The 13573-nt window shown below is 47.0% G+C and overlaps 1 protein-coding gene across 1 annotated transcript; it reads left to right on the top strand.

Annotated features, from left to right (window-relative positions):
- The first annotated feature begins 11803 nt into the window (after window positions 1-11803).
- LOC101279930 (calmodulin-binding transcription activator 1-like) lies at window positions 11804-12321 on the top strand. The gene has a single exon (XM_049706913.1). It carries the CDS (start codon window positions 11834-11836, stop codon window positions 12074-12076), a length of 243 nt encoding a protein of 80 aa, XP_049562870.1. The 5' UTR covers window positions 11804-11833; the 3' UTR covers window positions 12077-12321.
- The last annotated feature ends 1252 nt before the right edge of the window (window positions 12322-13573 follow it).

Here is a 13573-nt window from a genome sequence, read left to right as displayed (position 1 = left end):
GATTAGGCCCAGCAGGAGGTGGGTAGGCTGATTAGCTCACCTGGTTAGTGGCACTGGCTGAGGGGATGAAGGCTGTGGGCTTAACCCCCGATGGGGTAGATGACCTCACACGGACAAGTCTGCCCCGAGGTCATAGGCTGCTCCTTCACCCCCTAGGGGGACAGAAGAGAGGTAACTAAGCACCAGCACTGCCACTAAAACCATTGAAGAACCTTGTCTGCATGCAGTGCCCTGGAGGATGGCACTGGACAGACACCCCTCTCACCTAGCACCGGGCAAACCTGGACATCAAAGCTGGAAGCCTACGTCGAGGCAGAGAGGGCCCAGAGATAACAGGACACTCAGACATGGTGGGATAGGGTCCTTCAGCTAAACTATAGCCCTAGAAGCCACTCTGTGACCGTGGAGGCTTTCAGAGCCCCGAGAGTGGTGCGGCAGCCCCTGTCTCAGCAGGCACAGCTAAGGTGCTGCAGTGGGACACTTTGCTAGTGACTGGACCACCTCGCCGGCTTAGAGACAAAGGGGAAATGGGCTTCAGGGTGTCTCCAGAGCCCAGGGCCTAGGCAGCAGCCCAGCTTCAGGCAGGGACTGACCACAGCCCCCAGAAAGCCCTCGGGAAGCCAAGAGCCTGCCATCTCTCCGTCTCATCTCGGCCCCTCTCTGTGTGGGAGGTTCGCTCCTCTGTCAGGCACAGCTCTCTCTGGTCGTGACCCCTGTGGTGGGAGAGGCTGACCCCATGTACCCCAGTGTTTTCCTCTACACAAGAAGCTAGTCCCAATTCCAAGATTGCAGGACCCACTTGGCCCAGCCTGGCCTGGTCTGACACAGTGATGCCTACCCGTGGATGAGGCTGAGGCCATCCGTCAGGAGATGGGTGGGACAGATAACTCAAAAGGCGGCCTTATAAGAGCTACCTCAGTTCATTATCAATTTTCACATCTCTGAGATTGGGATGTAGCTTATGACCAATCTCACCTTAGAATTAATGGTATCCTACCATTGCTGTTGGCAAGGTGGCAGTCATGACCTAGAGTCACTGCCTGCCCTTTTGAAGTAGGAAAGTGAGTCCTGGTTTTGTCTCAAACTTCCATTAACACCTTCTAGTAAGATCAGGCACCAGGATCAAAGCCTGCAGAATGGATATACAGAAAGACGATCTGGAGGTCATAGTGGAGCTCTCTCTTATGAAAAGCTGCCTTTTTAATGCTATGGATCGAAATGACATGTGGAAAATGCACTTAAAGACTGTGACAAGGAATTCAGAAGAGTTGGACTCTGCGTTTGAGAAGTTTTAGCAAATTTGTTTTGCTCATACTTTCTTTTTTATCTCTGCACAAGAGTGACAGATGATAAAAACGTTTAAAGTCTAAAAGAGCTCGTTCAATAAGTACATAATGCACATAAGTACAAAATAAAAGAATGATAAGAAAGCATTGTATGACAGTTTCGTTGGTTACACATTTTCTTTCTTGATGGTTTATAAAATAATGGAGCGTCTTCTAAATCTGGCCATAGTTTAGATTCAATGAAATATGGCCCACGGAACAGATTAGATTACCTGTCAACTCCCCAACCTTCTGGATTCTATTTTTGATGAGAGCACAAAAGAAAGATTCATCCTAAACCTACTCTCTGTAATTTGGCAAGCTAAGAGGTTCTCAGCCAATGTAAAACCTCCGTTCTTATCACAGATTACTTTAACAGATGGTCTCTAATCGCCCCTCTCTAGCATCTTCCATTTCTCATTATCCTGTTTTTCTTAGACATCTCCTTGAATCCTACTTTTCCAACAGAAAGTGCAAGAGAGATTTTGCAAACTCTTAATACCTGGGAAGATGGCTTCTGAAAGCAAGCTATTTGAAAGAGGGTTTGTAAACACTTGTAAAAGGATGCAGCCATCCCTGGGTGCAGCCCGGTTCCGTGAAGAGCAGGTGCTGCTTGACTAACATTGTCTTCTTTTGGGGTTGGTACTGGGCTCTTCAGAAAGAGCAATATAAAGATGTCTCAGTCCTGGGATTCCCTGGTGGCGCAGTGGTTGAGAGTCCACCTGCCGATGCAGGGGACGTGGGTTCGTGCCCTGGTCCGGGAAGATCCCACATGCCGCAGAGCGGCTAGGCCCGTGAGCCATGGCCGCTGAGCCTGCGCGTCCGGAGCCTGTGCTCCGCAACGGGAGAGGCCACAGCAGTGAGAGGCCCGCGTACCGCAAAAAAAAAAAAAGATGTCTCAGTCCTCTCTGAAATTCAGACAAGCAGCGTCTCCTCTATTCCTGGTGGGGACGATAGAGAGTCCCACTGCAGTGCTAAGTGGCTGCGTTAAAAAAAGCGTGCCCAGAGTGTGCTGCCTTATGAATCTGATGACTTCTGGGAGGTTGCTATAGGCTGTAAGGACCGATTGTTAGTTCTGTTTTGTTTAAGTCCTACTGACTTGGACTCATCAACCCCACAGGTGCTATGAAGCCTATAAGGTAAATGAGAGAATTAGGATCTCAAAAGATCTCAACAGGCAGTAATGATGGGAGTAATCTTATAAGGTTACATTTCATGGGAATGCATGTAAAACCCTGGAAGTGGGTCTAAACATAAACAGGATGTGGGAGATACCCTGGAAAGGAGACCAAGAATATCCCCAACTTAATACGAGCGAACAGTATGGAGAAGCAGCTCCAAAGAGTTAAATTGATCTTGGGCTGGACCAATAGCTTGGAAACTCAGAAGATGCTTGTGCCCACATTCTCTGCCAATTGCGGGAGAAGCATGGAAAGCTGGTCTTTAACAGACAAAATGAAGCAATGCTGCAGTGGGGGAGAGACCTAGCCCCATGTCAGCTCAAGCCTGTGAGTGAGATGAGCTGGATCCTGGTACCTCGTGACACATTTTCCTTTTCCTGCTCTGTCCAGAACAGCCAAGCTTGGAGCCAAGGTGGGTGGGAGGAGAAAGGGGGGATGGAGAGAGAGAAAAGGATATTTTGGTCTCATACACAATCAGCCTGAGATGATTAGATGTAATATCTCATGCATGTACTCAACCCAGCGTCATTTGAGGATGATATTAGGTTGTGTATTTGGTTAGGACCCTTCTAGACCAAGAGCCACAAAACCCAACCCAAGCTGGTAAGGCCGAGGGTGATTTACTGGCCTGGATAACTGAAGTGTCAGGAAGTAATGCCTGAGGCAGGGGCTTACATGCTGCCAGCAGGACCTAGTTTCTCTGGATGGACTTCATTCTCAAACATGCTGTCCTGCTTCAGTCCAGTGAGTTCACAGCACACCATCGTCTAGAGCTTTCCTTGGGGGTAAGTAACCCAAACTAAGACACAGACCATTCTTGGGGACATGCTTGGGAGAGTGACTTCACCTGAGACTCTTGAGATGGGCGCCCAGGGGCCCCATGCCTTGTGCTCACACAGTACTAGAGCACTTGGACCTGCCGGCTGCAGAAACTGTCCTTGCTGCCGCGTTGAGAAGGGAACACCAAGGGTGTGGGAAGGGGGCTGCCGCCTCTCTCTGGGCTGCCTACGTGTTTCTTCATGTGCAGCCAGCAGCTGGCAGGATTGGAAAATAGGGAGATTCCTGCATGCCTTGGGGAGGTGTGAGGAGTCCTGGTGGTCAGGCATGTGGGCACTCAGAAGACTGTCACTGGGCACCTGTGGGAGAGCCCAGAGTTAGGATCAAAATTTTCATTTTATAGTTCAAGGCAATGGGAAAATAGGGTTCTTTACGTAAAACTTCTCTTTATAGGTTGTCTTTTAGAATGCATCTATTCACTAAGGGTTGCCTAGAGTAGGGTGGGTGTAAATGAAATTCTAGAATGAAGCAACTAATCCAGTGTCCAGTAAGCCCCCATTAAGGCTTCCTTCCACCTTCCCCACACCGCTACCAGAAAGCTGCTTTTTGAGAAAGCTGTTCTTAAAATTAGCTAGGTGGATGCTGCCCTCCAGTGGCCAGATGTGTCCTTACAGCGTTTCCCAGTTTTAGAGGAGCAGGGAGCAAGACCCGAGCAGGCGCCCTCACATCCTCCTTGCTTTCTTTTGCACTGCTCCCAGCGGGTCCCAGCTGGGCTGTTCCTGGGATGTTGGGGGCCATGGTCTGTGCCACAGAGGGACAGCAGAAGCAACACTTAGCAGGAGAAAAACAATGACTAACACTTTTTGACACTTACTTTGTGCTGGCCCAAGTCTTAAGCGATTTCTCCGCATTTAATCGTCACACATACTATTATTACCCCATTTAAAAAATCAGGAAACCAAGGCATAGAAACCTTAAGTTAGTGGCCAAGCTGAGATTTGAACCCAGGTCTCTCTAGTCTCCAGAAGCAATGTTTCATTCACTTTACCAGTGGTACTCAAACTTTGCTATGCCCAAGAATTGTTTAGGGAGTTTGTCAAAGATGCAGAATCCAGGGCTCTGTCCCCTAAGATTGTGATTGAGTGGGTCTAAGAGGAGCAAAGACAACTGGGAATCTGTCCCCGGGACATTATGGGTAGAATCTAGTAAGTAGTCCAAGCAGGGTCACGGGCCACACTTTGGGAAGCATTAGATTAAGATCTCCTCATTAATAGGAGGGATAATTTGTCAGGACATAAGAAAGAACTTTATAATAGTCATATATTCTAATTCAAACTAATGTCTACATGCCAAGCATTTTGGTAGGTGCTCACAGACGCAATCTCATTTCCCGTCCTTGGTGACTCTTGGAGGTTGGTGGCCCCAATTTGCAGATGAAGATGCCAAGGTGTGAACTTCCAAGAGAGAAGAAATCCCTCCTCTCCTTTCTTCTATTTTGAGGCTCCTTTCATTGGCACTCATCATGGTGGGTAGTCCCTGATGCCACTCCAAAATATGCCACTTTGACATAAGGATTATTTTGAACTGAAGGCAATTGAGAAGAAGATACAAGAAAAGCTCTCTTCCCTTCTCCTATGTGCCTAAAAGCAGGACATAAATTTGTAAATGTATGTATCATTTGTAAATTTTACTCTCTACCAGGAAGTCCAGAAGTTAATCACTGGCTGCAACCCTAGACCCTCAGCAGCCCAGAGACAGCATCAGAGGAATCTACACACAAACCTTGCTAAAACTAGCTCTTAGCTACCATTGGCTTCCCCATATATTTGCCTTCCCACAATTTTCCACCCTAGAAACTCAGTCCTTTTCCTGTGTCTTATCACTTCTCTAAAAAAAATTTTTTTAACATCTTTTTTTTTTAAATAAATTTATTTATTTATTTATTTTTGGCTGTGCTGGGTCTTTGTTGCTGCGTTCAGGCTTTCTCTAGTTGCGGTGAGCGGGGGCTACACTTCGTTGCGGTGCGTGGGCTTCTCATTGCGGTGGCTTCTCTTGTTGCGGAGCACGGGCTCTAGGCACGCGGGCTTCAGTAGCTGTGGCTCATGGGCTCTAGAGCGCAGGCTCAGTAGTTGTGGCGCACGGGATTAGTTGCTCTGCGGCAGGAGGGATCTTCCCAGCCCAGGGCTCAAACCCGTGTCCCCTGCATTGGCAGGTGGATTCTTAACCACTGCACCACCAGGGAAGCCCCCCTAACATCTTTATTGGAGTATAATTGCTTTAAAATGTTGTGTAGTTTCTGCTGTATAACAAAGTGAATCAGATATATGTATATATGTACATCCCCATATCTCCCTCCCACCCTCCCTAACCCACCCCTCTAGGTGGTCACAAAGCATGGAGCTGATCTCCCTGTGCTATGCGGCTGCTTCCCACTAGCTATCTATTTTACATTTGGTAGTGTATATATGTCAGTGCAACTCTCTCACTTCGTCCAGCTTACCCTTACCCCTCCCCGTGTCCTCAAGTACATTCTCTATGTCTGCATCTTTATTCCTGTCCTGCCCCTAGGTTCATCAGAACCTTTTTTTTTTTTTTTAGATTCCATATATATGTGTTAGCATATGATATTTGTTTTTCTCTTTCTGACTTACTTCACTCTGTATGACAGACTCTAGGTCCATCCACCTCACTACAAATAACTCAGTTTTGTTTCTTTTTACGGCTGAGTGATATTCCATTGTACATATGCGCCACATCTTCTTTATCCATTCATCTGTCGATGGGCACTTAGGTTGCTTCCATGTCCTGGCTATTGTAAATAGTGCTGCGATGAACATTGTGGTACATGATTGTTTTTGAATTATGGTTTTCTCAGGGTATATGCCCAGTACTGGGATTGCTGGGTCGTATGGTAGTTCTATTTTTAATTTTTTAAGGAACCTCCATACTGTTCTCCATAGTGGCTGTATCAATTTACATTCCCACCAACAGTGCAAGAGGGTTCCCTCTTCTCCACACCCTCTCCAGCATTTACTGTTTGTAGATTTTTTGACGATGGCTATTCTGACTGGTGTGAGGTGATACCTCATTGTAGTTTTGATTTGCATTTCTCTAATGGTTAGTGATGTTGAGCACCCTTTCGTGTGTTTGTTGGCAATCTGTATATCTTCTTTGGAGAAATGTCTGTTTAGGTCTTCTGTCCATTTTGGATTGCGTTGTTTGTTTTATTGATATCAAGCTGCATGTCAGGTCTCTAAAAATTTATTGTTCTTTTGTTAAGATGCTACACAAGCCCAAGTTCTAACCACTCTTTTGAGTTACTCAACTCTGTGAGCTTCCATGTGCAAGTGGGGTGCACATGTTAAACTTGTTTATTTTTCTCTTGTTAGTCTGTCCTTTGTTAGTATAATATACAGGGCCCCTGTACAATGAACCTAAGAAGGGTAGAGGAAAAAAAGATTTTTTCCCCTCCCCTGCACCCCCATGGAAATCAAGCACCTTGGCATTGTTGGGGACCTTTGTGTTGTCTGGCAGGAGGCACGGAGAAAGCACAGGACGGCATCCTTGTTGAACCCAAGTTTGTGTGCCCGATACACAGTGAGGCCAAACAAACCGAAGTGTCGGAGTTTGGAGCAGAAAAAGGTTTATCGCAAGGACCAAGCAAGGTGAATGGGCAGCTTATGCTCAAAAGACCCCAAACTCTCTGAGGGTTTTCAGGGAAGCATTTTTAAAGGCGACATTTGGGGTGAGGGCTGCAGGTGAGGTCTCAGCATGTAGTTACCATCCTCCACATGGGTAGGGGCCTTAGTTCCCGCAGAACAACTCATAGATATATATCAGATTGTTATGTACATCCCTTGAGGAGAAGCTAGGACTCTTTTGTCTCTGCACTATTGTTTCTCGCCTGCTTTCCCTTGGTTTCTGCATCCCCTCACTTCCCTAATTAGTAAGTGGCTGAACCTGCTCTTTGGAACTCAGGGAAGGTCTAGGAGACTAAAAGCCTTTTTCTGCAAATGAGAAAGGGGGGCTTTTGTACCTGGGAGGGCTTCACAGGATCCTGCTCAGTTTCAATCCCCGTTTTCTTTGATACTCCTCAATCCTGAGGGTACAGGGGTGGGACAAGAAAGGCAATAAAGTTTTGCATAGAGAGGTTAATCATAAACTCAGCAGAGGAACTCGGCTTTGGGGGACTGGGTTTTCAATATTGTTGAGCTGACTCACCCCACCTGCCGCGAGCAGGCTTGAGTGAGCGTTTGGTGGGCCTGCAGAGCAGCTGCCCCAGGCGTCACTAGGGTGGCATCAATCCTGGGATCTGGAGCAGCTAGTCCCTGGGAAAGGACTCACAGGGGAAGACGAGGTGCTGTAACAAGCGTTTTGGGAGCCAAGTCCTGGTCGCTGTGGGGCTGCTTTTCAGGGGAGCCCACAAGTGCCGTCAAATCAGGACACACTCTCTGCAGTGAAGAGCTCCCACCAGGTAAACCCAGGAGCACAGGAGCAGCAGGAAAACTCCGAGGCAGGCTGGGAGCAGGGAGGCCAGCTTTTCAATTTGGGCCCCGGGGAGTTGGGAAAGCCCTCTGGGGCTGTGGCCACAGGCCTGATGTTCATCCAGGCTCAAGGCCTCAAGGGTCTTGGGGTCCCTGCCTAGACCTTCAGTTATCTGGGCAGAAGACAGAGCCTGTGAGTCCTCCGACCCGGTTCTGTGAACAGGGCTGCGTGGGGAAGGGGCTGCCTCCGTGGCTGGGCCCTGAGGGCCCGAGGGGGCAATGTGTGCCCACCCCTCGTCTGCGCCCCAGGGGTCCAGGCCCTCCAGCCAGAGAGGGCCCGGGAGTTTCTGTGAGCTGTGCGTGCCGGGAGGGGAGGCCTGCGGAAGGACAGAGCTGGCGGCAGGAGCAGTAGGTTCTCGGCTTCTGCTTCACCCGATGCCCGGCCTCTGGCAGTTGCCAGAATGTGTATGTGATTTACGTGGGACCCGATTTGGGTTTGGTAACACTGGGAGCCGAGGGTGAATTCTGGGGCCGCCTGGCCCTGGTGTACCAGAGGCTGGGGGTGGTGGCCAAACCGGCTGTTCCTGCCCAGGCACTGGGTCCCTAAGTAGGAGCCTTGCCTGCAAGAGGATCCCCACCCCCGCCTTCGCTTTCATAACCAGGAGGACTTCCTCCCCACCCCCAGGACCCCTCGGGCTCCCCTCACTCCCCCTCGCCCGCCATAGCTCTCCTTTCTTTAGGGTGTGCCCCCTTACAACTTCCTCTTTATACCATTTGTATTATCTGATTTTTTTTTTTATATGAAGCGAGTGTTATTTTTACAATGACATATGTTAAAATACTTTTCATCTGGGGGAAAGCACATATTGGGCAATCCTCAGGAAAACAGGCTAGTTCACCGGGAGCAATAATTTCATTTAAAAGGAACACGTTCTCACAGATTTTTAAGAAAACCTCCCAGAACCCAGTTTGAGAAATTCTGACTTGAAAATGTAAGGGCTAATTCAACTTTAAGTGTCTTTCAGTTGTGAAATATCGATATAAAAACCTCACCTTTAGAACTTGTAAAAAAATCTTAAGATTATTTATTACAACGAACACAAAACTTAAAAATACTCATAGGATTTCTGATTCCTGAACTTGGGAAGGTCTAAGGACGCTGATTTGAGAAAGGCTGAAGTCAGGTGTCAGACTGATGCTGAGAGTTTTTTTTTGTCTTTTGGTTTGTTTTTTGGGTGGTGTGGTTAAACCTTGCTCACTAAGAAATACAAAGTATTACACAAATGTCGGAGAAGAATGCATGATGGCATGGAGGAATGCGCAAAATAGGATATAAAGGAAATTGTAGAGTCATGTAGGGGAGGAAAAATACCTTTCCTTCTACCCCTCTAAATTCTGGACTCTGAGCTGGGGGCCATGTAACAAAAGACAGATGAACCAGAGAAAAGTATATGCATTTATTTAATATACATTTTACGTGACCTGAGAGCCTTCGTAAGCAAAATGACGACCTAAAGAAATGGTTAAACCTGAACACTTTTATAGTAGGTTTGATGAATGGAAAATTGTGGAGAAATATGAAAGGACAGAAAGTATGAGGGAAGTGTAGTAAACTAGGGGAAACTTAGCAAGGCCTGTTCCTTCAGATTCCTCTCTCTGTCCCTTCATCTTCAAAGATAAGGGTGCTCTTTTCCTCTGGGCATAGGGAGGGCACCTCTCACACGGTTTTTTTTTTTCACGTGCTTCCGGGGAAGGTCAGAAAGTCCTTCCTGCACGTACAATTTCTCAAATCCTTCAGCTTGGCATGTTCAATATGCCAGATGCTGTATTTAAGGGTAGCATGTCCTGAACCCTGTCACTTGAAAGCACAGGCTCCAGAGCCTAGCTGCTTATGTTCAACTCCCAGGCTCTGTCCCTTCCTGTCTGTGTGACTTTGGGCAACTTAATTAATTCTCTTAACCTCCGTTTCCTCATGGGGTTTGTTAAAAGCAAGACAACAGGCCCAAAGTGGAGTCACTTATGCAAAGCTGAAACGGTGCAACTCAGATTGGGACTTGAACTCACGGTCTTTTAACTGAGCTCACACACCTGGTCTCAGGACTTAATGAAGCTCAGGTTCTTGATGTCTCATCGCAGAAAGAATTCAGTGAGAGACAAAGTGATAGGTAAGAAGTGCATTTATTTAGAGAGAAACACACTCCACAGACAGGGAGTGGGCCATCTCAGAAGGTGAGAGGCCCTGAAATATGGTGTGGTTAGGTTTTACGGGCTGGGTAATTCTGTAGGCTAATGAGGGGGAGGATTATTCCAAGTATTTGGGGGAAGGGGGCAGAGATATCCAGGAATTGATCTTTGGCGGTCGGCCTTTTTGATCTTTGGCGGTCGGCCTCAGAACTGTCACGGCGCTGGCAGGTGTGTCATTTAGCTAATGCATTACAGTGAGTGTACAGTGAGGCTCAAGGTTCACTGGAAGTCAGATCTTCCGCCATCTTGGATCTAGTTAGTTCTAACCAGTTTTTGTCATGTCCTATGGTTATGTCGTTCTTTAAATGTTGTGCCCTGCCCCCTTCTCTCCTGTTTCAAAGCCCCATGTCACCAAACTGAGACTTAATTATAGTTTTGGCCTCTCCCAGAGATGGACTTTTAAACCAGTCAATCAGGACTCACGTGATCAGCAGTAGGGAGGTGATCTGCATGGCAGACCCCTGCCATCCCCTAAAGGAAAGAGGCCTTGCAATAGCCAATCTGCTTTTTTTGTCTGGTTTAACTTCCTTGTCCCTGCTCCCTTCTGCCTATAGAATTCTCACTTTGTACAGCTCCTCAGAGCTCCTTTCTCTCTGCTAGATGAGATGCTGCCCAGTTTGAATCAATTTTTCCTCAGATAAACTCATAAAATTTGTAATAGCTCAGTCCATTTTTTAACAAGAGCAAATACATTCTATCCCAACATTGACCTTATACATCAGTGAATGACTATATACAGGAAACATACCCCAAATGTTCAGTGTTTACTTCTGAGTGGTGGTATTGTTGTCCAACTCAAGTTTGTGTGCCCAACACACACACTGGGGCCAAACAACCAAAACTCAGAGTTTGAAGCAGAGAAATGTTTATTTCAAGGGCCAAGCAAGGAGAATGGGAGGCTTGTGTTCAAAAGACCTAAACTCCCTGAGGGTTTTCAGGGAAGAGTTTTCTTTTTTTTAATTTTTATTGGAGTATAGTTGCTTTATAATATTGTGTTACTTTATACTGTACAGCAAAGTGAATCAGCTATACGTATACATACATCCCCTCTTTTTTTGGATTTCCTTCTCATTTAGGTCACCACAGAGCACTGAGTAGAGTTCCCTGTGCTACACAGTAGGTTCTCATTAGTTACCTATTTTATGCATAGTATCAATAGTGTATATATGTCAATCCCAATCTCCCAATTCATCCCCCCCTCCCCCAGGGAAGAGATTTTAAAGGCAACATTTGGGGTGAGGGCTGCAGGTGTGTGACTTTCTTCTGATTGGTTGGTGGTGAGGTAACAGGGCAGTGTTCCAGGAATCTCAGTCATCAGCCTTCTGGTTCCAGTCAGTCTGGGGTCTCAGCATGTACTTACCATCCTCCTCCTGGGTGGGGGCCTTAGTTCCTGCAGAACAACCCAAAGATATGTATTAGATTGTTGTGTACATCCCTTGAGGAGGAACTAGGACTCTATTTTATCTCTGCACTATTGTTTCTTGCCTGTTTTTCCTTGGTTTCTCCATTCCCTCACTTCCCTAATTAGTACTGGTTGATTCTGCTCTTTGGAACTCAGGTAAGGTCTAGGAAACCAAAGCCTTTTTCTGCAAATGAGAAAGGGGGGCCCAGAAAGGCTTTTGTATCTGGGAGGGCCCCCTAGGGTCCTGCTTGGTTTTGGTATCATGCTGTCTATAACTATTTATACTTTTCCAACTTCTCCATTAGAAAAGGCTCCTTTTAAAATAATAACTGAGCGGGTGTGCGGCAGCAGCAGGGTCGGCGGGCTGGCGGCAGCAGCGGTACCCGGGCGCTCGGGGTCGCGGTCGTGAGGAGGAGGAGGATGTGGCGGGCGGAGGGGAAACGGCTGCCGAAAACAAGCCGGAAGAGCGTTTCCCAAAGTGTATTGTGCGGAACCAGCACCTACTGTGTCCTCAACACCGTGCCACCTATAGAAAATGGCCATGGGAACAGCAGTAGTTGTCATGTAAAAATCTTTTTACCGAAAAAACTGCTTGAATGTCTGCCGAAATGTTCAAGTTTTCCCAAAGAGAGGCACCGTTGGAACACTAGTGAGGGCTCATGATGCAGCCGTCCTTTTGGATTTCTTTTTTTTTTTTTTTTTTTTGCAATACTCAGGCCTCTCACTGTTGTGGCCTCTCCCGTTGCGGAGCACAGGCTCCGGACGCGCAGGCTCAGCAGCCATGGCTCACAGGCCCAGCCGCTCCGCGGCATGTGCGATCTTCCCGGACCGGGGCACGAACCCGTGTCCCCTGCATCGGCAGGCAGACTCTCAACCACTGCGCCACCAGGGAAGCCCTAGATTTCTTTTTAATGATGTGTGACCCTTCACCTTTGATCCCCTGACCTGCATTACCTTGGTAACCATTTCATTTTTAAATTTAATTTCATTTTTTGATTTTGGTGTACAAGCTGTAACATTTCATCTCTCAAAGTGTAACACGCTGATTTCCTCAAATAGAGATACCCCTGTGAGCGATAAATTTGCAAAACGCTGTCTTCATTTTCTGTATTAAAATTCATTTCAGTTTTAAAAATAAAAATAAAATAAAAATAAAATAACCGAAAAAAATCAATTGCCTTTCCCACAGAAAGAAATAGAAAATATTGCAGGCCACCTAAATAGGGGTCACTTGTACAGTTCTTCACGTGGAGCAGCAGCTGGGTTCAGAGGTAAGGGTGAGGGTTTTAGAGCCCGGTCTGGACTCAAATCCCAGCTCTGACACTTTCTCTCAATTTCCCATTTCCTGATCTCTTCTCTATAGTGGTGTAACAGTGAAACAGGAGGGAAGGGGGTGGGGCACAACCTTGAAAAGAATGACATAAATCCATTAGAACCAAATAGGTCCAAGATGGAGGATGCGTCAACTTCCACTAGACCTTGAGGCTCGGTATACCTTCATTGTAACACATCAGCAAGCTAAATGACACACCCACAGGCGCCATGACAGTTCCAAGGCCAAGTATATAAAGGTGAAAAAGTGGGCGGTGGCCCAATTTCTGGAAATCGCCGCCTCTTCCCCAAAATAGCTGGGATATTCCTCCCACTCATTAGCCTATGAAATTACCCACCCTATAAAAACTGACAACCCCATACCCTGGTGCCACTCTGGCCTTCTGAGATGGTCTACACTCTGTCTGTCGAGTGTGTTTCTCTCTAAATCAATCCACTTCTTACCTATCACTTTGTCCCTCACTGAATTCTTTCTGTGACGAGACATCAAGAACCTGAGCTTCATTAAGTCCTGAGACCTGGTGTGTGATCTCAGTTAAAAGACCATGGGTTCAAGTCCCAATCTGGGTTGCACAGTTTCAACGATACCTCAGTGGGGTTCCTGGGGGGATGAAGTGAGATAACCTACGTGAAACAATCTTGTATGTGGCGCTGTTTTCACTATTTATTTGCAATTTTCTCCATTAGACCAGAGGCAGGGGATCAGAGGCCCTGGTAGTTTCTGTGTGCTGGGCTGGGAGGTGGTCCCATCTTCACAGTGGGGGCTTACACCCAACTTTGCAGCCCCAGAGGACTAATCCTAGGTGGAAACCAGAAACACTGGCCTCT

This window comes from Orcinus orca, chromosome 2 (assembly GCF_937001465.1).
Source record: "Orcinus orca chromosome 2, mOrcOrc1.1, whole genome shotgun sequence".
NCBI lineage: Eukaryota > Metazoa > Chordata > Mammalia > Artiodactyla > Delphinidae > Orcinus > Orcinus orca.
This window is presented reverse-complemented; position numbering and strand designations above follow the sequence as displayed.

Excerpts from the sequence above, each read along its gene's own strand:
- LOC101279930 (XM_049706913.1), top strand. The coding sequence starts at position 11,834 with ATGTGGCGGGCGGAGGGGAAACGGCTGCCGAAAACAAGCCGGAAGAGC.